We start from the raw sequence: 26757 nt of genomic DNA, 5'->3' as shown, positions 1-26757 counted from the left end.
AGACTGGAGCCAGGGCGGTCAGCGAGGAGGCGGAGGTCGTGGTCAGGGTTAGGGTACCACAAGTAACCAGACCACTGGTAACTGCTGAGATGGGGAGCAACAGGTGAGGTGGAGAAAGAACTGACAGGATTGGCTGACACTGTGAATGTGAGGGTTGAAAGAGAGGGAGGAGTCGAAGGTGATACCACGGTTAAGGGCTTGAGAGATGGGGAGGACCGTGGTGATGGGAAAATTAGGCGGAGGAGAGGATTTGGCAGGGAAGATGAGTTCAGTTTTGGACATGTTGGGCTTGTAGTGCTAGCAAGACATCCAGGAAGAGATGTCCTGGAGGAAGGGGGAGGTGGGAGACTGCACAGAAGGAGAGAGGTCGATGTTGGAGAGGGAGGTTCGGGAGTAATCCGTAATCCACAACGCCCGTAATCGGGCATTGAAGCTGTGGGAGCAAATGAGCCCGGAAGATCCGACCGGTTTCCAAGGCAGCCAGGCCCCGGCATTCCGGGGACCGCCTTGCCGTGGCATGGCGGGCGTCTGGCGGGATGAGCTGTACCTAACCGGACAGCTCAAACACGGTCACTAGTGGGCGGCTGGACGGCCCACTCGGGGGCCTCCCGGGGAGCCGGTGTTCGCCTGGGATGGAGATGTGAGTGAGTCGGGAGCGTGGGGGGCCGTTCCCATTGGCAGAGGGTGGGGGGTGGGAGGGCAAAAGGGGCAGGAACCGCTTTTTAACTCCTTTGGCACTGGGGGAGGACGTGCACATACACCGCTGTCCCTCCCGATCCCTTGGCAGCAGGTGTGAAGCATTCCCGTGTCCGGTGCCGTGGGCAGGCGCATGATCGTCTTCCCCGACCCTGTGGCGGCACGTGTGAGGCGTTCCCACGTCCGATGCCGTGAACACGCACGCGGTTGCCCCCCCCGACCCTTCGGCGGCACATGGGAGGAGTTCCCAAGTCTGTTGCCTTGGGCACACACGCAGTTGTCTCCCCCGGCCCCGCGGCGGCACACGTGTGGCGTTCCCATGTCCGGAGCCACGAGCAAGCACAAAGTTGCCTCCCACAACCCCGCGGCGGCACGTACGAGGCATTACCGCGTCCGGTGTCGTAAACGCGCACACCGTCGCATCCCCCCGACCCGCGGCGGCCCTGTCCCAACAGCTCCAGTTCGCGGGTCCCGGGTGAGCGTCCTCCGATCCCCCAGCAGCATCCCAGAAGGAACTCGCGGTCAGAGCCAAGCTGGGGCACCACCCGGTGAGGGCCGAGGCCTGCGGTTAGCCCCCAAACGCCCACCGCTTGGTGGCATTTCTGCCTTTGGGCTCGTCAGCCAAACTACCCCAGGCACATAGTAAGCGCTTAATAAATGCCATCATTATTATGAGAGCCGTGAAAAGGCAGTTCCCTATTGTGGCGGTTTCAAGTCTCAGGCAGATGCGAATCTCCACCGTTCCCTCCTTCCACAAGTGCAGCTGTCAGCACTGAATGGCCAGGGGTGGGCAGTGGGGAAACCACCCCTGGCTGGTTTTGGGGTGGGAGGAGGGCAACCGGGCAGCCCGCCTCTTCTCCGGAAAAGGGTTTTGCCCCTTCTGGGGATACAGGGGTCTCACGGGTGAGAATCTTTGCTGGGTCACTGGGGGAACAGTCAGGGATGACGGGGGAAAATTGGGGGTGTCAGATGGGCTGTGCTATCACTGTGGGATGGTCATTTCATTCATTCATTCAGTCAATCGTATTTATTGAGCGCTTACTGTGTGCAGAGTGCTGCACTAAGCGCTTGGGAAGTACAAGTCGGCAACATATAGAGACGGTCCCTACCCAGTAACGGGCTCACAGTCTAGAAGGGGGAGAATGGTCCGTATTGGATCACCGGGGGAGAGTCAGGGATGGAAAAAGGAGTCGGGGATGTTCGACAGCCAACGCTGGGTCACTGCGGGAGAGTCAAGGATGGAGAAGGGAAAGTTGGGGACGAGGGGAGGTCAGAGGGTCCATTGGGGTGGGGCAGTTGGGGGGATGTTCTGGCAGCGCCACTGTTGAAGATGAGTCCGTGTTGGATGGGCCTCGGATCTGGTCCCTGGGGGACACTCAGGAAATATGACTGAATGAATGAATGAATGAATGGTGGATTCCATTTTAGCCGAAGGGTTTTCTAGAGCCCCCCGGCCCCGAGTTCAGGAGGGCCCCTCGGTCGAGAGGGTTGAAAGTGACAGGCCCCATCTCATCTACCCCGTGTCCAGGCCTCGCAGAGGAGCACGCCTGCGTCGTTCGCCTCCATGCTGAGGCACTCACCCTTGGTCCAGATGGGCCCCGCAGCCGACAAGCTGGTGATCGGACGTATCTTTCACGTGGTGCAGGATGACCTCTACGTGGACTTCGGGGCCAAGTTCCACTGCGTGTGCAAGAGACCCCAGCAGGATGCTGAGTAAGTCGTTTCTCTGTCGCTGCTCCTCAACTGCTTACAACGGCCCCGTGCCTTGTCTCTGGGTTGTTGAGTGGCTAGCCTCACGGGGGTGCCCGCACTAACGGGGCATCCGGGCACCCAGACAAGCAAGGAGTGGAGGGTGGCCTGCCCTGCCCCGCCCCATCCCATCCCACCTGGCCCCACTCTGCTCTGCTCCATCCCAGCTCGTCCTTTGGGCCAGTGGAACCAGGAGGTGACGTTCGGTTTGTCGGGCCGCTCTGTGAGCTACAGGGGTTCACCATCCCGGGGCCCCCAGCACACGTGGCAGGGACCCGCCTGGCCCGGATCCGGCACCTGGAGACCCGTTCCCAGGGTTCGGCCGGGATCCCCGACGGTGCAAGTGAGGCGTTGGCTGGGGGCAACCGAGGTGGTCAATGAGTAGTGACTGGGCCTAGTCCGACCCCCTCGGCCGTTTCAGATTCCGGCACCCCATTTTGAAATCGATGAGGCGAGTGGCTTTCCCTTCAAGGGTTTCCTCTTGAAAGCGTCTTCCCTGTCCAGTGCCCTCTGAGATGGTCTTCCCCCTCACTAACTTGCCTGCTCTTCTGGAAACTGAGATCCCGATCCGGGGGGCCTGAGCTGAGATTTCAGCGCCACGTTTTGGAATCGATGAGGCGAGTGGCTTTCCCTTCGAGGGGTTCCCCTTGAAAGCATCTTCCCTGTCCTGTGCCCTCTGAGACGGTCCTCCCCCTCCCTGCCTTGCCCAGCTCTTCTGGAAACCGAGATCCCGATCCTGGGGGCCTGAGCCGAGATTTCAGCGCCACATTTTGGAATCGATGAGGCGAGTGGCTTTCCCTTTGAGGGGTTCCCCTTGAAAGCATCTTCCCTGTCCTGTGCCCTCTGAGACGGTCCTCCCCCTCACTGCCTCTTCTGCTCTTGTGGAAACTGAGATCCCGATCCGGGGGGCCTGAGCCGAGATTTCAGCGCAACATTTTGGAATCGATGAGGCGAGTGGCTTTCCCTTCAAGGGGTTCCCCTTGAAAGCATCTTCCCTGTCCTGTGCCCTCTGAGACGGTCCTCCCCCTCACCGCCTCGCCTGCTCTTCCGGAAACCGAGATCCCGATCCGGGGGGCGTGAGCCGAAGGCGGCCGGGAGAGAGGGCCACGGGGGGCAGGCCTCGCTCGACTCCCAAGGCTTTGGCTGCTGCAGCTGCTGAGGCCGCTGCGACTGTCCCCGCTGGAGGGACTCTGGGCTTGTCCTGGGGCTGACCTCGCCTCCGCTGGTTGGGGCTCTACCACCCATTTCTCCTTTCTTTTTATTTTGTTTCCCGGACAGAAATAGTTCCGTGCCAAACTCCTCGGGCAGCCGCCGGCCAGAAACCCAGGCCAGGCCGGGCCCCGAGCCCTCTGTGAGAGCCCCCAACACGGGGCGGCTGCCCCCCCCCAGCCGCATCTCCTCGCCGCCACCATTGTCCAGAGCAGTCTGGGAAAACGAGCGACCCCGTAGCTGCCCCTGTGTCAGTCCGGCCCGGGACTGGCGGTTTGTTGGCTGTCCTCCGGGACACTCAATCTCAAGGTTAGGGGTGGACCGTCCACACCCCTGCCCCTCCTTTCTCCATCCCACCTCCTGATTCTCCCCACTCCATCTCTGACTCTCCCTCCAGTGACCCAGCACGGACTCTCCGACCCCACTTCTCCCCACTCAGTGACCAAGCACGGACCATCCCACACCCCCTATTTCTCCCCATCTCAGTAACCCAGCATGGACTATCCGACCCTCTGATTCTGTCCCCAGCATGGCCTGTTTCACACCCCTGACTCCCCGACTGACCCAATACAGACCATTCGACATCACTGACTCTTCCCAGAGAAGCAGCGTGGCTCAGTGGAAAGAGCACAGGCTTTGGAGTCAGAGGTCATGGGTTCAAATCCCGGCTCTGCCAGTTGTCAGCTGTGTGACTCTGGGCAAGTCATTTCACTTCTCTGTGCCTTAGTTACCTCATCGGTAAAATGGGGATGAAGACTATGAGCCCCCCATGGGACAACTTGATCACCTTGTAACCTCCCCAGCGCTTAGAACAGTGCTCTGCACATAGTAAGTGCTTAGTAAATGCCATCATCATTCCCTCTCTGTTTGACTGTCCCCCAATGAAGCAGCACAGACCATCTGACTCCTCTGATTCTCTCTGCTGTCCATCCCTGACTCTCCCTCCAGTGACCCACTAAAAATTCTCCTCGCTCATGACTTTGTTAGGCTGTATACTCCTTGGGGCTAGAAATACGACTTGACTTTTCCTGCCCATTTAGAGCGCCACGTGCAGAGTGCCACCCCCTTCCCCTGCCGCGAGAGGTGTCCGGCACGGCCAGAGTCCAGACCTCCCAACTGTCAGCCCTGCCCTGGCCCTGTTCCAGGACACTGGGTCGGTGGGGAGACCCAGCTCTTGCTGCCCAGCCATGATCCGGGCCTCAGAGCGCTTCAGAGCCGGACAGGGTAGAGGTCCTGCTGCATGCGCAGAGGTGGGCTCCGAGAGAGCCTCTTTGGGCCGCCCGCCTGCGTTTCCTCCCTCCCGGGCTCGGGGCTGCTGTGGATCCGGAGCCCACAGGCCGTAGACGCTGTGCAGACGTCCCCGAGGCTCCCCACCGAGCCGTCCTTGGCCCTGGGTGAGAACGTCAGGGGACCCCGGCCCCTCCTCTGCACCACCGCCTGTGAGCAGCCTGTCCCCCGGGGGCTCGCCCGTTGTGTCTGCCCTCGCCCAGCAACCCCCGGCCCCGGTCGGGCCGACCACCCACGGGCTGGAGGAAGAGAGGGAGGGAGGGAAGAAGAGAGGCTGGCAGGCGAGGCCGGGACGGAGGGGATAGTGGAGACGGACAGTCACAGGCGATAGTCCCTTGGCGGCAGTATCCCCTGACCCGGCGAGCCTAACCAAACTGGCCACCGGGGCCCGTGGGGGAGGCTGGGCTCGGGCGGGGCAGCGCGTGGATGCCAGGCGGGTCACGTTTGTGGCCGGAGGGTCTCCATCCAGCCCCACCCAGGGCACGGAACGGCTCGGCGCCACAGGGCTCTGCCACTCTCCCCGCTCTTCCTCACAGCCCATCCTGGCTCCCCACCACCACCACCACGGAGCCCACGGCATTCCCCCTCCACAGGCCGGACGGGACCAAACTGGGCAGGAAGAGGGAGCGCGACTCCACCTCGGTACTGTGAGGTGGGGTGGGAGAGCCGGCGGGGCCCAGGCCTGCCTGCCTGCCTGCAGAGGGAGACCGGGGCGGCACGGCGGGAGGCAGGGGGCAAGGTGGGGAGCAGAGGGACTCACGGGTCCCAGCTCGTCCCAGAGTAAATCTGTCCCGCACCGGCCGTTAGGTCCGAGAGCCACTCTGAAATTGTGGCGGGGGCAGGCGGTTGGGAGCCAATGGAGCCAGGGTCGCCGAGGACACCACCACCTGCTCTTGGGCCTTTTCCAGAAAGGAAACGATTTTTCTCCTCCTCACTTAGAGATAAGGCCAGGATCTCAGCAAATAAAGCTCCCTTCATTCCAGTAAGCCGGTGGCTTTTTCTCCGCAGGCATAAGCCGCTGCGAGGAAGTGACCAGATCTCAGGGCGTGCGGCTAGGGCTGCCGCTCCTTGGGGTGGGCGCCCCTCACCCCCACCCCCGGCTCACGTGCTCACTCACATGTGCAATCCCACCAATAACCTGTGAGCTATGTGCAACTCCTTCCTATCCCCAAAATGTAACTCAACCGGTAGTTTGTACCGGGGGCTGCTGGGTGCAAAGCACTGCACTGAGAGCTTACCAAAAAACTTTCCCCTCCCTTTTTCATTCATTCAATCATATTTACTGAGTGCTTACTGTGTGCAGAGCACTTCTTCCCTCCCTAACTGCCATCTTCAACTGTTCGCTCTCCAATGGCTTCTTACACACAGCTGTCAAACATGCCCATGTCTCCCCTATCCTAAAAAATCCCTCCCTTGACACCATGGCTCCCCCAATTATCGTCCCATCTCCCTCTTACCATTCCTCTCCAAACTCCTTGAGCAAGTTGTCTACACCCGCTGTCTCAAGTTCCTCTCCTCCAATTCTCTCCTTGATCACCTCCAATCTGGCTTCCTTCCCCTTTACCCCACAGAAATCACTTTCGCAAACGTCACCAGTGGTCTCCTTCTTGCCAAATCCAATGGCCTCTACCCCATCCTAATCCTCCTTGACCTCTCAGCTGCCTTCGACACTGTGGACCACCCACCTTCTGGAAACATTATCCAACATCCGCTTCACTGACATTGTCCTGTCCTGGTTCTTCTATCTCTCTGGCTGCTTATTCTCCGTCTCTTTTACAGGCTCCTCCTCTGCCTCCCACCCTCTAACTTTGGGTGTTCCTCAAGGTTCAGTTCTGGGTCTCCTCCTTTTCTCCATCTAAACCCACTCCCTTGAAGAACTCATTCACTCACCTGGCTTCAACTATCACCTTGATGTGGATGATTCCCAAATCTACATCTCCAGCTCTGATCTCTCTCCCTCTCTGCAGTCTCACACTACCTCCTGCCTTTAGGACATCCTCCCATCCAAACCCTGTCCTCCCCGTGACTTTCCCATCATTGTAGATGGAACCGCTATCCTTCCTGTCTCACAAGCCCGTAAACTCAGTGTTGTCCTCAACTCTTCTCTCTCATTAAAGCCACGTATTCAATCCATTACTAAATCCAGTTGGTTTGACCTTTACAACATTGCTAAAATCCGTCCTTTCCTCTCCATCCAAACTGTTGCCATGTTAATCAATCAATCATATTTATTGAGCGCTTACTATGTGCAGAGCACTGTACTAAGCACTTGGGAAGTACAAATTGGCAACATATAGAGACAGTCCCTACCCAACATTGGGCTCACAGTCTAAAAGGGGGAGACAGAGAAAAAAAAAAACCAAACATACTAACAAAATAAAATAAATAGAATAGATATGTACAAGTAAAATAAATAAATAGAGTAATAAACATGTACAAACATACATATATACAGGTGCTGTGGGGAAGGGAAGGAGGTAAGATGGGGGGGATGGAGAGGGGGAGAGGAAGGAAGGGGCTCAGTCTGGGAAGGCCTCCTGGAGGAGGTGAGCTCTCAGCAGGGCCTTGAATGCAGTTACTTATCCTCTCCTGCCTTGATTAATGTATCAGCCTCTTTGCTAACCTCCCTGCCTCCCGTCTCACCCCACTCCAGTCCATACTTCACTCTGCTGCCCAGATCATTTTTTTCTACAAAAACATCCGGGCCAAGTTTCCCCACTCCTCAAAAAACTCCAGTGGTTGCCCATCCACCTCTGCATCAAACAGAAACCTCTCACCATTGGCTTTGAAGCACTCCATTGGCTTTAGAGCACTCAATCACGTTGCCCCTTCCTCCCTCACCTCACTACTCTCCTACTAAAACCCAGCCCGGACACTTGGCTCCTCTAATGCTAACCTTTTCATTGTACCTTGATATTGTCTATCTCGTCACCAACCTCTCACCCACATCCTGCCTCTTGCCTGGAACACCTTCCCTCCTCACATCCCACAGACAGTTACTCTTCCCACCTTCAAAGCCTTATTGGAGGCCCATCTCCTCCAAGAGGCCTTCCCTGACTAAGCCCTCCTTTTCTCTTCTCCCTCTCCCTCCTGCATCACGCTGATCTGTTCCCTTTATTCATACCCCCTCCCAGCCCCACAGCACTTAGGTCCATATCTGTAATTGATTGATATCTATCAATGTCTGTCTCCCCCGCATCTAGACTATTAGCTCGCTGTGGGCAGGGAATGTGTCTGTTGTATCGTTGCGTTGTCCTCTCCCAAGCGCTTAGTACACTGCTCAGCATACAGTACGCGTTCAGTAAATACAATTGACTGACTGGCTAGAGATAGTAGACACGATCCTTGCCCCGGAGGACCTTCCTGTCTTCTTATTTAACAAGATTTAAAGGTTTTGCGGGCACAGCGATCCTGAATCCTGAGAACATTTGTCTCGTAAAAGTCTGCCACTCTGGGCTCCGGCTCCCTCCCTCACCCTGGTCAAACCCTACAGTTGGCAGTTTTCCAAGTCCACAGTTTCTTGAATGGTTCTTCAGTGGTCTAACCCGAGATGAGCAAAAGGCCAAGAATTGGAGTTTGCCGGCACTGCGCGCGATCATGCTTAATCAACCAATCGATCGAACGATCCATCGGTAGTATTTACTGAGTGCGGAGCACTGAACTGAGCGCTTAGGAGAGTACAGTACAACAGAGTTGGTAGACCCGTTCTCTGCGCACAAGGAGCTTCCCCACCAGGCCCCACTTCCTCGTCCCCTGCCCGCTTTGGCCCCCACGCCTCTGCCATCCATCCGGGCAAGAGCGTTGCAGGCGGGGCCTCGGCCAGTCGGGCTGCCACAAGGAACCGGGGCCCCCCAGGCACCGGGCGGGCCAGATTGATGGGCTCGTCTCTCTGCCTCGGAAGGATTAGCCTAATGCGATTTTCCTGGCCCCGCGGGCTCCGCCATCCGCCCGCGGAGATAGTGCTGATGTGGGCTGACCGACAGGTGACCTCGACCAGACCGGTAGTGAGCGACCCCTGCCCTCTCTCTCTCCCCTGTCTCCCCCATGGCAACCAGAGTGGTTGGCGTGAAGGGGCCCTGGGAGAGCGGGACCCTCACCCCATTTTGCAGGGGAGCAGGCGAGGGCCCGGAGAGGGTGATAGACTGGCCCCGGGGACGACTCCTGGACCCTGTGACCAAGCTAGCATCCCCAACCCCTGCTTGCGGCACCGGTAGGGACATGGCAGGGCTCCCATGGGTCAGGGTCCGGGCGGGGGAGCGTGTGCCCGCCTTCCTTGGGGACCGGAGCCATCCCAGAGTCACCCCCGCCATCCACACACAGCCGGACCCACAAGCTGAGATGACTGGATGTGGTCCAGGACCTGTAGCAACTCTGCCCCTTCCTGTTCTCCCGGGATCAACCTGTGTTCCAGGAACCGGTCCATCCCAGTGGCCACGCGCAGGGCGGCCAGGGCTTCTTGGGTAGCCCTGTACCCAGTGGGCTTGGCGAGGGTCCCGGGCTCTGCCAATGATTTGGGGCAGTGGTTTCCCGATCTGCTCCCGCCCTCCGCCCTGTTCCGTCTGCCACATCCGCCCTCCACCCAGAGCGGAGGAGAGGCAGGGATGGGCCCAACCAGGCGAATCCTGGCTGGGAATTTACGTAAATACTCTTCTCCGGACCCTCCCGAGCATTGCCATGTAATGCATCCTGGGAGAAACACTCAACACACAGATCTGGGGGCCCCTTGTGGGTGCCTCGGAGGGCGTGTGTCCAGAGAACCATCAGAGAGGTGGCGATAGCAGAGCAGCTGTTCACGGTCAGCGGGGCCGCCCAGCCGCCTTCTGCTCCCATCAGGACTCTGAACTCAGGTCCAGGCCGTAGGGGGATGTTTTGGTCATCTGGCCGTTAGCCCTCGGATCAGACTAATGCCGCCAGGGAGAACGAGCACAGTGTGATCAAGACACACCCCGGGGGAGTAGGGGAAGAGGCACGTCTGCTGCCACTTTCTGGCCCAAACATCACGGGGTCAGTTCCAGCGCACCCGGCCGGGCATCGTCCAGTGCCCTGCCCGGTATGTCTTTCTGGAAAGGCCTTGGACATCCCTGGGACCAGTGAAGTCCAGAGCCACAGCAACAGGAGTGAAGGGCACATGGGCCCGCGGGCAGCTGCCCCCCCGCCTTTCTGAGACAGGAGGGCCCGGAGGGAGATTGTCAGGAACAACCGCTGTGCCGGGGAGAATCTCAGTGTTGGCTGAAAGTGACCTCAGTTTCCCCGCTGGGGTTGGACGCAGCATTGTCTGAGGCTTTGTTGTGCTGCTGTACCGTGTCCTTAAAACGTTTCCCCCGAGACGGTGCGGGGACACTGCCAGGGTGTTCCCAAGGCGAGCGGGGACTAGCGGTCACAACTCCTCCAAGAGGCCTTCCCTGACTTAGCCCCCCTTTCCTCTTCTCCCACTCCCTTCTGTGTTGCCCTGACTTGCTCCCTTTTGTTCATCTCCCCTCCCAACCCCACGGCGCTTATGTCCAGATCTGCCATTTATTTTGTTTATATTAATGTCTGTCTCTCCCCCTCTAGACTGTTAAGCTCTTTGTGGGCAAACACTGCCTGTTTATTGTTCTATTGTACTCTCCCAAGTGCTTAGTGCAGTGTTTTGCTCTCTCTCTCTCTCTCCCTTTCTTTCTTTCCTCACTTTCATCCCGGATCAGAGACACTTACAGACATGGGGGAGGGGAAAGGAAAGGAAAGCTGTGACCCCAGACTGGAAGGACCCAAGCCGGCCTTCTCGGGGTCAGAGGCGACCCCTCCCCCCACCCCGGGGTGTGCGATGGCCTCGTCCTCAGCTGTTGCCAGGAAAGGCCGAGGAACGGTTTCGGCTTCGGGCAGAGCCAGAGAGCCAAGCAGGCCCTGGCTTGGGTCCTCCTGAGGGGGCTGGGAGTCGGATAACTCACCCCTCAGCCTTCTCCTCTCCAAGGGAAGCCTCCTCTACACCATCCTCCTCACCACCAGATTTATCGAGCATCTCCTGTGGGCAGAGCTGCAAACTGACCTGGCCCTGCGGAAAGGCCACGGCTCTGGCCCCGGCTCCCTCTGGACGCACGTGACCTTGGCCGCGCACTGCACCCCTGCCCGTCTCCCCGCTAATGACGCTCCGGGCCCCGGCGGGAACACGTGGGGCAGGGAAGACAGAGCACCCAGGGCACCGGGGCACCGGGCCAGCCACTGGCACTAGAATCAAGTCCTCGGTGCCGAGGTTTTGGAATCGTGTCTCATCAGTACGCCGAGGGGCGACTGAGTTTGAACTGCAAAGTCTCGCGGGCCCAGAGCTGGCCCTGCTCTGGGAGATGCCACCCTAGACAGTCAATCGGTGGTAGCCATGGAGCCACCTGGGTCCCAAACACTGTACCAAGTGCTTGAGAGAGAGTTCAAAACCGTTGAGTTGATGGACACGATCCCTGTGCTTAAGGAGTTTCCAGTCTAGCAGCCAGTGAGAATGACGCTCCTTCCCTCGGCTACCCGAGAGGTGGTCCTGGGCCGCGTGGACCCTTCAGCATCTGGCGGTGCCCACCCCCGTCCTCTAACGTGCCTCGTGCTCTCCCAGTCTTCGGGAAGCCACTGCTGGAGGAGAGTGGCCCGCCCTGGGTGTCCTCTCCCACCAGGCTGCAGCGACCATCCCCGTCCCGGGTTCCGCTGAGAACTGGGGGCTAATCAGCTGCCAACTGTTAGAGCTTCCCTTGCTAGCGGACGTCCAACAGATAGGGAGGAGGGGCTGGAGGCAGGGACACAGGTGAGGAGGCCAGGGGATGAAGGCATGGGCCATCACAGTGTCCTGGGGATGGAGAGGAAGGGGGCTGCTCCCTGAAATACTGCTGAGCGGGAATTGCAGGACGCAGGGCCAGACTGACCCTGGGATTCTGGGATTGCTCCCGTTCAGCGCAACGGCTGGGCGTCGGCTGCTTGTAGGAGGCCAAACGCTCTGCTGGGCCTCTTGACGTGAGATTCCCATGTCCGTCTGCCCTTTCCCGGCCCGCTTTGGGGACCGCCAGACACCCCCCTCCCCGCCGCCCCCGGCTGTCTGCCGGCCCTGCCCGTTGCCTGAGAGAGAGCCGGGTCCCATTTCCTTAGAGCCCTTCCCCTCCACTGATTAACTTCTTTTCTGTCCCCAACCTAATTTCTTTCCTGTCTTGATGCCGTGTATCAGATTCCCCTCTAGACTGTAAGCTTCTTGTGAGAAGGGAATGTATTTACCAGCCCTGTCATATTGTACTCTCCTAAGTGCTTAGTACAGTGCTCTGTACCCAGTAAGCGCTCAATCGATAAACACGATTGATTGATTGATTTCCTGGCTTGCGAGGGGCCAGGGTTTTCCCCCAAAGCAAAGCCTTTCCCCCATTTTCTAACCATTCACTGTCTCTTAAAAGCTGCCTCTGGAACTTTTCATGCACTGGATTCTCCCACCTCCTGAAGGAAAAAGCCCTTCTTCAGAAAGTTGATCCCATTGAATTGCTTGCTTACAGGCAAGCAGATTTTTGGTGGCGGGAGGTAAAGGGAGGTGTCCCGGCCTGCTTCTCAGGTGCTTAATGACGTGGCCCCCCAAAATCTTGGCACGTAGTCAGATTTATGAGCCCTCTGTTGCTTTTTCATGTGTGAGAAAACTCCCCGAACAATTCTGTCTTCTGGAGGAGGTTGCACTGTCAACCCGTTCCCAGAAGCCTTTGTTGGGTACAATCGGGCTCCTTGTCTTTTTATTGCCGGGGGTGGCGGGGGGGTTGTGTTTCAGCGGCGTTCAGAGAGAAGGACGCCGGTGCATTGTGTGGACCGGCCTGCCGGCAGGAGGGGCTTCAATGGGAGCGGGGACAGCCCGGAGCCCGAAAGCGCGCCGGAAACCCGATCCTGTGGGAAAGCGGGGACGGCAGCCTGCCCGGCTCCAAAGGGGACGCCGGGGGTGTGAGCGCCGGACGGACGGACGGCGGCCGGCAGGACCGACCGCCTTGACACGGTTGGGAAAGACGCCCGACCGGCCACAGTCAGGCCGAGGGGCCACGGCGGGAGCGGGGTGGACCCGAGGGAGCTGGGGAGAGAGACGACGGGAGGGGAGGGCCGCTACTCGGAGGAGGAAAATGAGACTAGGAAGGTGGATAAATGAATAAACCAGGGCTGAAGTAGGAGAGCTCGTAAATTGATAGGTACAAAAGTGCTAAGGGCAAACTGCGTGCTGAGATGCTGGAAGGAGGTGAGCCGGGGAGGAGGGAATTAGTTGGGGACGGTCTCTTGGAGGGAGTGGGATTTCAGAAAGGTTTTGAAGCGGGGAGAGGTACGAGCTGGTTAATTTGGAGGGGAGGGTTGGAGGTGGGAGACTAGAGGCAAAGTTAAATAGGAGGAACAGTGTGAGCTGCCATGTAGTGGGAGAAGAGTAGATAAGTAAGAGCTCCGCCACTTGTCTGCAGCGGGACCTTGGGCAAGTCACCGAACTTCTCGGTGTCCTAGTTACCAAATCTGTAAAATGGGGATTAAGACTCTGAGTCCCTTATGGGACGTGAACTGTGACCAACCTAATTAGCTTGACTCTACCCCAGTGCTTAGTACAGGCCTGGACCACAGTAAGCACTTAAAGAAAGAAACAAGAGGAGCGTAGACCAATGTGGGGGACTTTGGGAAGGAAAAGGGGCAGATCCAGGAGATGTGGACAAAAAACTACCAGGATTTAGCTACAGACAGCATGTGAAAGAGCAAACAGTCGAGGATAACACCAGGACTGTGGTGGGCTTTGCAGACAGGATGTTGGGGGGGCGGGGGGGTCATCAAGTGGGATGGGGAAGTTAGGTGGAGGCATGGATTTGGGAGGGAAGATGAGTTCAGTTTTAGACAAAGCACTGAGGCCCAGTGGAAAGGGCCGTAAACACGACATTGCCACCTAGGCCGGCCGCAGAGGCTTTTGGCCCGTCGAATGGGCAGCCCCGTGGCGCTCCCGCATATGGTGGTCACAAAACCGGCCGGGTGTCGAACGGCACAGCGATCGACGCAAAGACTGGGCGAGTCTCTCCGCCCTGACGCTGCCCTCAGCCGAGTGGCCTGCAGGGTGGGGAGAGTCCTCTGCCACGCACACGCGTGTCGTAGGTGCACGCTCGTGTGCCGCAGCGGGTTGCGGTGCTGGCGCGTGCCGCCGCAGGATTTCTCAGTCTGACTGATCCCTCGTCTTGCAGGAAGTACCGGGAAGGGGCCCGAGTGCGCCTGAGGCTGGTGGATCTGGAGCTGACGTCCAGGTTCCTGGGAGCCAAGACGGACACCACCCTGCTGGAGGCCGACGCGGTGCTCCTGGGCCTCCTGGACGGCCACACGCCCCCGAAACCCAGAGAGGAAACCCCGGCGAGGGCATAGCCGGCCGCCAAAGGACGGGACCGGCCCCTCGGCGTCCGGGTCCCCGGGCTGAGCTCCCCCACCCCCTTTCGGGAATGCTCTGGAAGGAGCACCTCCACACGGGGAGAGGGTATGATGGCCGATTGATGGGTGATGCATTAAGCCCCCACCGCGTGCTGACTGCTACGTGAGGACGATCAATAAAGGTCAGGCCTAGCGTCTGCTGTGAAAATATCTGCTCCTTGGGGCTCTCTTTCCCTCGCCGCTCCCCGGCTCTCGGCCAGACGCTCGTCCTTCCGGACCCGGCGGATGCAGAGCGACGCTGGCAACGCCCCACGCGCCCGGGGGTGCATTGGCACCGTCCCCACGGGGAGCCGCGTGGGCAGGAGCCAGGTCCTTGAATGGTTTGGATCGGTCCACATACCAACGTCCATGATGGGTCACCGTGGGGGTTGTTCTCACCCTCCTCCCCTCCAGCCTCTCGGATGGCTCCTTCCACTCTGTCTTCAAACCCGCTCATGGCTCCCTGGCCTCCTCGCCCTGCCCCTGCCCTATTCCAGTCCAGAGCGCTTTGGGGGGGGTGCGGGGGGCGTTTGTGCATGTTCACAGGCAGTCCGCCAACTCACTCTTCGAGCCTAGACAGGCATGCTCCCGCCCCTTCCCTTCAACCCACCAAGCCTGTACTCTCAAAGGCAGTCAGTGGGATTTCTTCTAGACTGTGAGCCCACTGTTGGGTAGAGACCGTCTCAATATGTTGCCAACTTGTACCTCCCAAGCGCTTAGTACAGTGCTCTGCACACAGTAAGCGTTCAATAAATACGATTGAATGAATGAATGAATGAATTTGAGCTCTCGCGGGTGCTGAGCACCGTACTAAGCACCTGGGAGAATACAGTATAACAATAAACAGACACAATCCCTGCCCAGACTTGGTAGACATGATCCCAGCCCACAAGGAGCTTACAATCTAGAGGGGAAGACAGACAGTAAAATAAGTTACAGATATGGACTGCTTAAAGGACATAGATCCAGGTACATGCAGCAATCAGTCAATCAATGGCATTTAGTGAGCACTTACTATGTTCAGAGCACTGCACTAACAGCTTGGGAGAGTACAACAGAATTAGCCGACACATTCCCTGCCCATAACGAGCTTATAGTGTGAGGCAGTAGGGGAAATGAAGGCTTAGTGAAAGAGGACTTCCTGAAGGAGACATAATTTTTAATAAGGGACCATCCTGAGGGAACCAGCCCCCAAGGCCCGAGCTCACGGCTGTTGCTCGGCCGGTTCTGTCCGGTGCTCCTTCCCCACTCCTCTCCTGTCGTACAGTGCTCCTTCCAGTTTTCCCACCAGGGCCCCCGGCTCTGATGCCACGACCCCCACTGTGGGCCCCGTGCCCCGGCCCGCCTGCCCAGTGAGTCCTGGGGTCAGGGAGGATGACTCAGCCTGGGAGGAAGATGAGGACTGGCCCTTGCAACCTCTGCCCCCCTCACCCTGGGGTCACAGGGGCCCCTTGTCTCCCTGCTCCTTCCCCGCAGCCCGCCTCCTCAGCCGCCAGACTCAGCAATGCATGCTGGAGGGGACTGGGGGGCCTCAGGGATGGACGGGTTGGGGGACAGGCAGAGGAAGGGAGGGAGGGAGGGAGGACGCTGGCCCAGCCAGCGGCGGCTTTCAAACAAACAGATTCTCGTGTGACAAACTGTACCCTCTAAGTGGACTGGTGACCCCTTCATCCCTGAGCTCGTGGGAAAGGCCCCTTCACCGCTCCCTCCCAAAGCCTTCCGCCCCCAGCCGCTAGCTCCCTACACCCTTCCCCCCACATACATTCCTGGATTTGGGAAGCAATGTGGGTCTTGTGGAAAGAGCACCAGCCTGGAATCAGAGGACCTAGGTCCTAATCCCAGCTTCACCATTTACCTAAATTATCTTACCTGTAAAACTGGGATTAGGTTTTAGAGCCCCACGTGGGACACGGACTGTGTCCAACCTGATTAGCGTGTATCCATCCCAGTGCTGACTACAGTGCCTGACATGTAGTAAGTGCTTAGATGCCAGACAAAAAGAAGAAAAGAAAATGCACAGGAGTTGGGAGACCCAGGTTCTAGTCCCAGCTCTGACACCAGCCTACGTCACCTTGGGCAAGTCACTTAATTTTTCTGTCCCTGGTAGGACTGTGAGCAGCATCGTGTCTGCTCTAACACATCGACCTTATGTTGTACATTATGTACATTATGTTGCCAACTTGTACTTCCCAAGCGCTTAGTCCAGTGCTCTGCACACAGTCAGTGCTCAATAGATACGATTGATTGATTGATTGATCTATCCCAGCACTCAGCACAGAGTAAGCACTTCTACCATCGTTATTCCTCAGCCTCCTTTATCCCCAAGTCTTCTGCCATATCCCCCCCAATCCTTTTCAGGAGCAGAAAGAAGGAAATTCTCTGGCAGAAGGTGGGGAGGGAGGGAGGGAGAGGGGAGATGGGGGGAGGGGGCAATTGATCTAACTCCCAAGGCTGTGCAGGCCTTTTCTCGCTGGCATCTCCCCACGGGCTAGGAGAGCTGGAGGCAGGGGACAGCTCCAGCCAGCTCCCACCTCTCTCTGTGCGGGAGTCTCGGATGGCTCCCAAGCCCCCAGGACCACCGCCACCACCGTCCCCACCACCACTACCGCTACCCGGGTCCCGGGCCAGGCCAGAGCAGGGCCGGAGCTAGAACCCAGGCCTCTGGAGTCCCCGTGGCCTCCCCACTCGGGGGGACCCGGTGCGGGCGATTGGATGGAGGGACATGTCTTGGGCTCCAGCTGAGGTTTTCTCCCCTCCTTGGCAGCAGTGTGTAGTTAATGGCGCCTAAACCGGCCATCCAACATGTGAGAAGGAAATCTTGGGCTGTCCTTCGCGCCAGTGTGGGCCCTGGGAGTAGAGCCAGCTGCGGGGGCGACGGAGGCGGTGATGGACAAGGTGGCAGCAGAGGCCGTGGACCCGGGGGACACGCCCGGCCGAACCGCCGTCCCAGGGGGTCACTGCTTGTGTGCCACTGGGTGGGAAAGTGGGGACGGATGGGACAGTGCTGGGGGGTGGGAGGGAGGCGGCTGTGCGTGTGCCCGGGAAAACAACGGGAAGGCCGTGAAGAACAGAGTCTGCAACGGAGCTGAACTGGCGCCGGATCCTCTCCCCCCCAATCGTATTTATTTACTATATTCGCAGCACTGTATTATTATTATTATTAATAGTATTTATTGAGCACTTACTGTGTGCAAAGAACTGTACTAAGCACTTGGGAGAATACACCATATATACACAATATAGCAAACACATGCTTGCTCACCACGAGATTACAGTCCTGGATGGGGCTCCCCGCCTCCCCAACACTGACACCGATTTAACTCTCTTCACACTGCAACCGACCAGCTGCTCTCCGGTCCGTCAGGCAATCGTACTTATTGAACACTGACTGTATGCGGAGCACTGTTTTAAGCGTTTGGGAGAGTACGATCTAACAGACACATTTCCTGCTCACAGCCATCCGCATGCGACCCCTCTCCCTCCCGGCCGAGTGGGCCCTGCTGCTACCCCCGGCAGCTGCCCCCGGCCCCGCGGGTCCTGGCACGTCCCCGAGCGTGCGGGGCATGGGGCACAGCCAGTGGGAAGCAGTCCACACACTGCCCACCCAGAGGAGTGGTGGATGTGGGGGGCAGGCCCCGGCCGCCCGGGGTCGGTCGCACAGAGATTGAGTTACAGCCGAACCCGATCCGCCCGAACTGTGGGAAACGACGGCGGCTCACTGACCCCCACCCGGGCTCCGGGGAGGTGCCCGGTGGGGCATGACACGGGGAAGGGGGGATGAGGCCGGGGGACAGGGAGGGCTGCACCAAAGCATGGGCAGAGGAAGGGCTCCAGTCCTGCAGGGAGTACTGCAGGAGAGTACAACAATAAGCAGACACATCCCCTGCCCACAGCAAGCTCACAGTCTAGAGGGGAAGACGAGCATTAATAGAAATAAATTAATGACAGATACAGACGTAAGTGGTGCGAGGCTGGGAGAGGGAATGAATAAAGGGAGCAAGTCGGGGCGACGCAGAAGGGAGTGGGAGATGAGGAAAGGGGGGCTTAGGGAAGGCCTCTTGGACTACTCGTGCCTTCAACAAGGCTTTGAAGGGGTCGGGGGGAGAGTAACTGTTGTCAGATTTGAGGAGAGAGGGGGCATTCCAGGCCAGAGGGAGGAGGTGGGCGAGGGGTCAGCGGCGAGAGAAATGAGATGGAGGTACGGGGAGGTTTAGCAACAGAGCAGCAAAATGTTGTGCGGGCTGGGTTGTAGTAGGAGAGTAGCGAGATGAGGGGGGCAAGGTGACAATATCAAGACCTCTACAGAGTTTTCATATACCTTAAGGAAGTGTGTAATACCATCAGTAGATCTGGGCTCTCTGGAAGTTACTTAGCAAAAATCGACTGCCCTGAAAAAATGATTTAAGATGCTGAGACTTTCTCACGGCTGGCTGGGTAGGAGCCGAGCGTGCCCTGTCAGATCCGTTCCCCCGCAACGACCGAGTAAAGCAGAGATGTACTGTGGGCCTGGTCCTGTTCAACTTTTTCTATGCAGCCATACTGGAAGATGCAACACAGAGACTTGGGTACAGTGTGAGAATACGCTTCTGAACCTCTGAGAAACTCTTCCAACTCAACAAACTCCAAGCATCTCCCAAAATCCTAGACGGTCATTCCGGAATTACTGGATGTGAACCTCGGGGCCTTAGAAGCCAACACCCAAGACGTGCAAATGATTGTAAACCGCTTCACTGGCTCAGCCAGTCGCCTGGAACTGACAGTAAGTCTTCAGTACAGCAAGCTGAGGCAACATCCCGCACCAGAGAACACATATAACTTAATAATTAACACCGACAACAAAGAGCTAAATGCTGTCACAGAATCCTGTTACCTAAGCAATAAACTGACCAACCACACAAGGACGGACAAAGGAAGGAGAAAACCGAGAAACCTGAATCTAGATGTCCAGCAAATTTGTTGGGAGACGGTCATCATCATCATCATCATCATCAATCGTATTTATTGAGCGCTTACTGTGTGCAGAGCACTGTACTAAGCGCTTGGGAAGTACAAATTGGCAACATATAGAGACAGTCCCAAACCGAGGAGGGCAGTGGCTTGGTCTCGGGTTCCGGACCAAGCTGAAGGTCTACGGTCTATGGAGCTGTGCCGTTGTCCAACCTTCCTTCTCTACGGCGATGAGATCTGGACCCTTCCCAAGTGCAAGTCTGGCTCCATGGCTTAATGGATAGAGCCCAGGCGTAGGAGTCAGAAGGACCCCCTCCACCACTTGTCTGCTGTGTGACCTTGGTTAAATCACTTCACTTCTCTGGGCCTCAATTCTCTCATCTCTAACATGGGAACTAAGACTATGAGCCTTCCGTGGAACAGGCACTAAGTCCAACCTGATCTGCCTGTTTCCACCCCAGTTCTTAGTACAGTACTTGGCACATAGTAAGTGCTTAACAAATACCATCATCATCATCATTATTATTATTATTCCAGCATCACTTAAGGGTTGCACTCTGTGGCCTAGTGGATAAAGCCCACCGCTGGGTTCTAATCCTGGCTCCGCTACTTGCCTGCTGTGTGACTTCGGGTAAGTCACTTAACCTCTCTGGACCTCGGTTTCCTCAACTGCAAATGGGGATTCAATATCTGTTCTCCCTCCTATTTAGACTGTGAGCCCCAAGTGGGATAAGGACTGTATCATCAGCTTTGATTAACTTGTATCTACCCCAGTATTTAGAACAGTGCTTGACACACAGTAAGCACTTAAGTACCACAAACTTGGAACAAGTTTGGAGAAGCACTGTGGCCTAATGGATAGAGCCTGGTCCTGGAAACCAGAAGGGGCTGGGTTCTAATCCCACCTCCTCCTCTTTTCTACATTGGGCAAGTCTCTTCACTGGGCCTCAATTCCCTCATCTACACATGGGCTGTGTCCGACCTGATTAGCTTGTCTACCCCAGTACTTAGCATAGTGCCTGCCAAACACTATGTGCTTAATACCATGAAAACCAGAAACAACAACAAAAAACAACCAAAATCAGTCTCCCAGCATTGCTACACTCAACTCAACACAGCTGCAGTGGGTAGGACACCTGAGTAGAATAAACTACAGGGGTGGGGGGGCCTGAACAGCTGCTGCACGGAGAGCTGAAATTGTCACACTGTAGCCAAGGAGGGCAATCAATCAATCGTATTTATTGAGCGCTTACTGTGTGCAGAGCACTGTACTAAGCGCTTGGGAAAGTACAAGTTGGCAACATATAGAGACAATCCCTACCCAACAGTGGGCTCACAGTCTAGAAGGGCAGAAGAAACAGTTTAAGGACACCATAAAACCAAGCCTCAGACGGTACTGCATCCCAGCTGAAAATGGGGACAAAGCCGCATGGCACACTGCCATCCAGAATGGAGCCATCCTTTTAGAACAGATGCTTTGGAGACTCAAGGAGGGAGGAGTTAAAGTGATCAGGTGCTGTGAACAAAAAATCAGAATAGGAGACAGAGTGTGTGCATTTGCACAATACAGGGTCTTACAAACAGTCCAGCGCTTAGAACAGTGCTTTACACATAGTAAGCGCTTAACAGATGCCATCATTATTATTATTATTATTATCTGCTTTTTTTTTTAATGATATATAGTGCCAGGCACTATACTAAGTGCTGGGGTGGATACAAGATCATGAGGTTGGACCCAATCCCTGTCCTACAAGGACTCAATTAATCCCCATGTTACAGATGAGGTAACTGAGGCACTGAGTACTGAAATGACTTGCCCAAGCTCACACAGCAGACAAGTGGCAGAGCTGGGATGAGAAACCCAATCTGCGGACTTCCAATCAATCAGTCGTATTTATTGAGCGCTTACTGTGTGCAGAGCACTGTACTGAGCGCTTGGGAAGTACAAGTTGGCAACATATAGAGACAGTCCCTACCCAACAGTGGGCTCACAGTCTAAAAGGGGGAGACGGAGAACAAAACCAAACATACTAACAAAATAAAATAAATAGAATAGATATGTACAAGTAAAATCAATCAATCGAGTAATAAATGTGTACAAACATATATACATATATACAGGTGCTGTGGGGAAGGGAAGGAGGTAAGATGGGGGGATGGAGAGGGGGTTGAGGGTGAGAGGAAGGAAGGGGCTCAGTCTTGGAAGGCGTCCTGGAGGAGGTGAGCTCTCAGTAGGGCTCGAGCTTCCAGGCCCGAGCTCTCTCCGCTAGGCCAAACTGTTTCCATTTTCAGCCACAGGCAGTCATGGGCAAACTGGGCTACCGGCTCACAGCAACCCCCTCTCTAAATCCATACGTTGGCCACCATCCCCATCCCAACACAACGAGTACCTGTACTTAACTTGTACTTCCCAAGCGCTTAGTACAGCGCTCTGCACACAGTAAGCGCTCAATAAATACGATTGAATGAATGAGTAGGCCAAGTTTGGCAGGTTTTCAGCAATGCCCAAGAAGAGGCGGGTTACCTGGGGTCCGGATCAGGGAAGGCTTCCTGGAGGAGGGGTAGTCCGAGGCCCAGCAGCAGCAGCAGGTGTGACAGGGTGGAGGGGCCGCTGGGGCCGGGCCGGCGGTTCCGATGGGCCCTGGCCTGTTTCCTCTGGGAACGGTCCCCGGCAGAGGCCGAGAGGCGGGTTTGGACAGTGCTGGGCCAGGACCCGGTCATTCAGTCAATTGTATTTATTGAGCACTTACTGTGCACAGGGCACTGGACTAAGCGCTTGGAAAGGATAAATAGGCAACAGATAGAGACGGACCCTACCCAACAACGGGCTCACCTAGAAGACCTCGCCCAGGAGCGGTCGGCGGGGGAAGGGGAAGGGGAAGGGGAAGGGGAAGGGGAAAGGGAAAGGGAAAGGGAAGGGGAAGGGGAAGGGGAAGGGGAAGGGGAAGGGGAAGGGGAAGGGGAAGGGGAAGTGGAAGGGGAAAGGGAAAGGGAAAGGGAAGGGGAAGGGGAAGGGGAAGGGGAAGGGGAAGGGGAAAGGGAAGGGGAAGGGCTCCGGGCAGGGGGCGGGGCGGGGTGGAGCCCTGCTGCCGGCCCGGAGTTCCACGTGCCGCCGTAATGGGGCACACCTGCACAGCGCGCCGTCCTCCCGCTACAGCGCGATCGGAAGAAGGCGCCCGCAGGGGAGCGCCCCGTCTCCCCCTTCTAGACTATGAGCCCGTTGTTGGGTAAGGACCGTCTCTATATGTCGCCAACTTGGACTTCCCAAGCGCTTAGTACAGTGCTCTGCACTCAGTAAGCGCTCAATAAATACGATGGAATGAATGAATGGTGCCAACCTGGCGGGCAGAGCGGGGGCCGGTCGGAGGGTCCCTCGCCCGCCGGGCATGGGGCCCTCCAGCCCCCGGGCGCCCCGGGAGGGGCCTCTGCGTGGGTCTGGAGAGCCGGAGTCATTCATTCATTCAGTCGTATTTATTGAGCGCTTACTGTGTGCAGAGCACTGTACCAAGCGCTTGGGAAGTACAAGTTGGCAACATCTAAAGACGGTCCCTACCCAACAGTGGGCTCACAGTCTAGAAGGGGGAGACAGAGAACAAAACCAAACACACTAACAAAATAAAATAAATATGTACAAATAAATAGAGTAATAAGCACTGTTCTAAGCACAAGGTGATCGGGTTGTCCCACGTGGAGCTCAGAGGTTTAACCCCCATTTTACAGATGAGTTAACTGAGGCACAGAGAAGTGAAGTGACTTGCCCAAGATCAAGCAGACAAGTGGCGGAGCGGGATTAGAACCCCTGGTCCTCCGACTCCCAAACCCGTGCTCTTTCCACTAAGCCACGCTGCTTCTCTCAGGGGGTGTGCACAACACTTTACCAAGTGTTTTATTACTCTATTTATTTTACTTGTACATATCTATTCTATTTATTTTATTTTGTTAGTATGTTTTGGTTTTGTTCTCTGTCTCCCCCTTCTAGACTGTGAGCCCACTGTTGGGTAGGGACTGTATATGTTGCCCACTTGTACTTCCCAAGCGCTTAGTACAGTGCTCTGCACACAGTAAGCGCTCAATAAATACGATTGATGATGATGATGAAGTGCTTGGGAGAGTATGATATAACAGAGTTGGTACACATGTTCCCTGCCCACAGAGAGCTTACAGTCTAGAGGGGGAGACAGACATTAATAGAAATAAATAAATTAGGGATAGGTACGTAAGTGCTATGGGGCTAGGGGAGGGGTGAATAAAGGGAGCGAGTCGGCTCTTATAGTTGGAACTGGGGGATGCTGACTCCATTGATCCCCTCAGCTGGAACTGGGAGACCCCAGCTTCCTTTACCCCCTACACACACATCTGGAACTGGGGCCCCCCAGTTCCGTTGCCCCCCGTCAGCTGGAACCACAGACCTGCAGGGAATCCTTTGTCCCACCTCACTGCATGGCTGCCTCTCCCTTTCTACTGGTTGCCCTTGGTTACCCTGACCCTCTCTACTGGTTGCCCCTAGTTACCCTCTCCCGCTCATCCTGTTGCCCCTGGTTACCCTCTCCATCTCGCCTTCCCAACGGGGACATTGGAACCTTTTAAGGACAGATCGACCCGTCCTCGGCCCCTTTCGACAGTTCTCCGGCCGCAGCGGACATCTCTGCAGGGGGACTCTTCGTAAGGCCTTGGGCTGAAGGTTCTCTGGGTCTTTGAGTTCTCTGAGTCTGAAGCTCTGCCACGCCTTTCGTACCTTGTCGACAATAAATAATAAAAATAGCAGTAATAATTGTGGTGTTTGTTAAGCGCTTACTATGTGCCGAACGCTTTTCTAAGCGCTGGGGAAGATTTGGGATAATCAGGTTGGACGCAGTGCCTGACCCATACAGAGCTCACAATCTAGGTAGGGAGGAGAATGATAACAGTAATTGGTAAAATAGTAAATGGTAATTGTGACATTCAGTGCTTACTACTTGTTTTGTTTTGTTGTCCGTTTCTCACCTTCTAGACTGTGAGCCCGTTGTTCGGGTAGGGATCGTCTCTGTTGCCTGAATTGTACTTTCCAAGCGCTTAGTACAGTGCTCTGCGCACAGTAAGGGCACAATAAATGCGATTGAATGAATGAATGAACAGGTATTGAATCCTCATTTTGCAGATGAGGTAACTGAGGCATAGAGAAGTGAAGTGACTTGCCCAAGGAGACAGAGCTGGCACTCGGCGGAGCCGGGATAAAATAAAAATAAAATAAATTGTGGTAATTAAAGCGCTTGCTATGTGCCAGGCATTGTACTAAGTAAGCCTTGGGGTGGATACAAACAAATCGGTTGGACACAGTCCCCGTCCCACGTGGGGCTCACAGTCTCAATCCCCATTTTCCAGATGAAGGAACAGAGGCACAGAGAGGTGAAGTGACTTGCTCAAGGTCACACAGCAGAAAGTGGCAGAGCCGGGATTAGGACTCTGACTCTCAGGCCTGCACTCTGTCCATTAGGCCTTGAGAACCCAGGTCCTCTGATTCGCAAGCCGGTGCACTTTCCATTAGGCCACACTGCTTCTCTACTTGTCTTTCGAGGGGGAGGGAACGGTTCGCAGGCGACGGGCAGAGAGAGAGAAAAGGCCTGGGGCTTTTCGGAGGGCCGGGCTCTCCCCAGGAAATGATCTCTCTGCTTTTAAACGGGCCACACGCCTCCCAGCCAGCCAGCGACGTTAACTAATTAGCACATGTGATGGGACTGGGAAACCAAGTCTACCAAACAATGGTAGCGTGGGAACCTGGTATAAACCGCAATTACAGGGACCGGCCCGAGCCCGGCCCCCGGACAAACCAGTCAGGAAAGAGCCGTCGACTGGATGGGGGGCGGAGGGGAGGGGGGGTTCAATAATAATAACCATACTTATTAAGCGCTTACTATGAGCCAAGCACTGTTCTAAGTACTGGGGTAGATACAGGATACAGTGCTCTGCACATAGTAAGCGCTCAATAAATACGATTGATGATGATGATGATACAGGTTGGACACAGTCCCTGTCCCACATAATAATAATAATGATGGCATTTGTTAAGTGCTTACTATGTGCGAAGCACAGTTCTAAGTACTGGGGTTGATACAGGTTGGACACAGTCCCTGTCCCACATAATAATAATGAAGATGGCATTTGTTAAGTGCTTACTATGTGCGAAGCACTGTTCTAAGTACTGGGGTTGATACAGGTTGGACACAGTCCCTGTCCCACATAATAATAATGAAGATGACATTTGTTAAGTGCTTACTATGTGCAAAGCACTGTTCTAAGTACTGAGGTTGATACAGGTTGGACACAGTCCCTGTCCCACACAATAATAATAATGACGGCATTTGTTAATCAATCAATCAATCATATTTATTGAGTGCTTACTGTGTGCACAGCACTGTACTAAGCGCTTGGGAAGTACAAATTGGCAACATATAGAGACAGTCCAAGTGCTTACTATGTGCGAAGCACTGTTCTAAGTGCTGGGGGGGGATACAAGATGATCAGGTTGTCCCACGTGGGGCTCACAGTCTTAATCCCCATTTTACAGATGAGGTAACCGAGGCCCAGAGAAGTGAAGTGACTTCCCCAAAGTCACACAGCTGACAGGTGGCAGAGCCGGAATTAGAAACTAAGACGGCCGGCTCCCAAGCCCGTGTTCTTTCCACTGAGCCATGCTGCTTCTTCACGAGGCTCACAGTCTTAATCCCCATTTTACAGATGAGGTAACTGAGCCACAGAGAAGTTAAGTGACTTGCCCTAGGTCACACTGCAGACAAGTGGTAGAGCCGGAATTAGAACCTAAGACCGCTGACTCCCAAGCGCGGGCCCTTGGCACTAGGCCATGCTGCTTCCCAAAATCTGCCCCTTAATTCTGACGGGGAGCCCCGGTGAGGGTTAGAGGGAAGGAAACGGGGTCTGTGTCCCATCGGATGGTCCTCTAACCATCCGGTGCTTAGGGGTGGCGCACAGTGAGAGCTGAATCAATACCGTCGCTAATAACTCTTCAACACTAAATGGAGGAATAATAATAATAATGGCATTTATTAAGCACTTACTATGTGCAAAGCACTGTTCTAAGCACTGGGGAGGTTACAAGGAGATCAGGTTGTCCCACGAGGGGCTCACAGTCTTCATCCCCATTTTGCAGACGAGGGAACTGAGGCACAGAGAAGTTAAGTGACTTGCCCAAAGTCACACAGCTGACAATTGGCAGAGCCAGGATTCGAACCCATGACCCCTGACTCCAAAGCCCGGGCTCTTTCCACCGAGCCACACTGCTTCTCAGTCTCCCGTAGAGATGGAGGATTTGACCATGCGCTTAAAGGAGTATTTTTAAGCCTTGTGAAGCTTTAAAGACATTGAGATGGGTAGACTAAATGGTGATTCATCCAGACTTTACGTCTAGGAGAAAAAAATGATTAAAGTGCAGCTTCCCCTACTGCCTGATAGATCTTGGAGGGGGTTCCCTAGAACCCC

At 55.8% G+C, this 26757-nt stretch overlaps 1 protein-coding gene across 1 annotated transcript in view; it reads left to right on the top strand.

Moving 5' to 3' along the window:
• TPD52 (tumor protein D52) overlaps positions 1 to 14508 on the top strand; it is a 44997-nt gene extending 30489 nt beyond the window's left edge. Inside the window, exons 7-8 of the mRNA XM_038766456.1 lie at positions 2236 to 2409; positions 14121 to 14508. Of these exons, the coding sequence (XP_038622384.1) occupies positions 2236 to 2409; positions 14121 to 14295 (349 nt within the window). The 3' untranslated portion in view covers positions 14296 to 14508. The remainder of the gene's footprint in view (positions 1 to 2235; positions 2410 to 14120) is intronic.
• The last annotated feature ends 12249 nt before the right edge of the window (positions 14509 to 26757 follow it).

The sequence above is a fragment of the Tachyglossus aculeatus genome, chromosome 25 (genome assembly GCF_015852505.1).
Source record: "Tachyglossus aculeatus isolate mTacAcu1 chromosome 25, mTacAcu1.pri, whole genome shotgun sequence".
Taxonomy (NCBI): Eukaryota; Metazoa; Chordata; class Mammalia; order Monotremata; family Tachyglossidae; genus Tachyglossus; species Tachyglossus aculeatus.
This window is presented reverse-complemented; position numbering and strand designations above follow the sequence as displayed.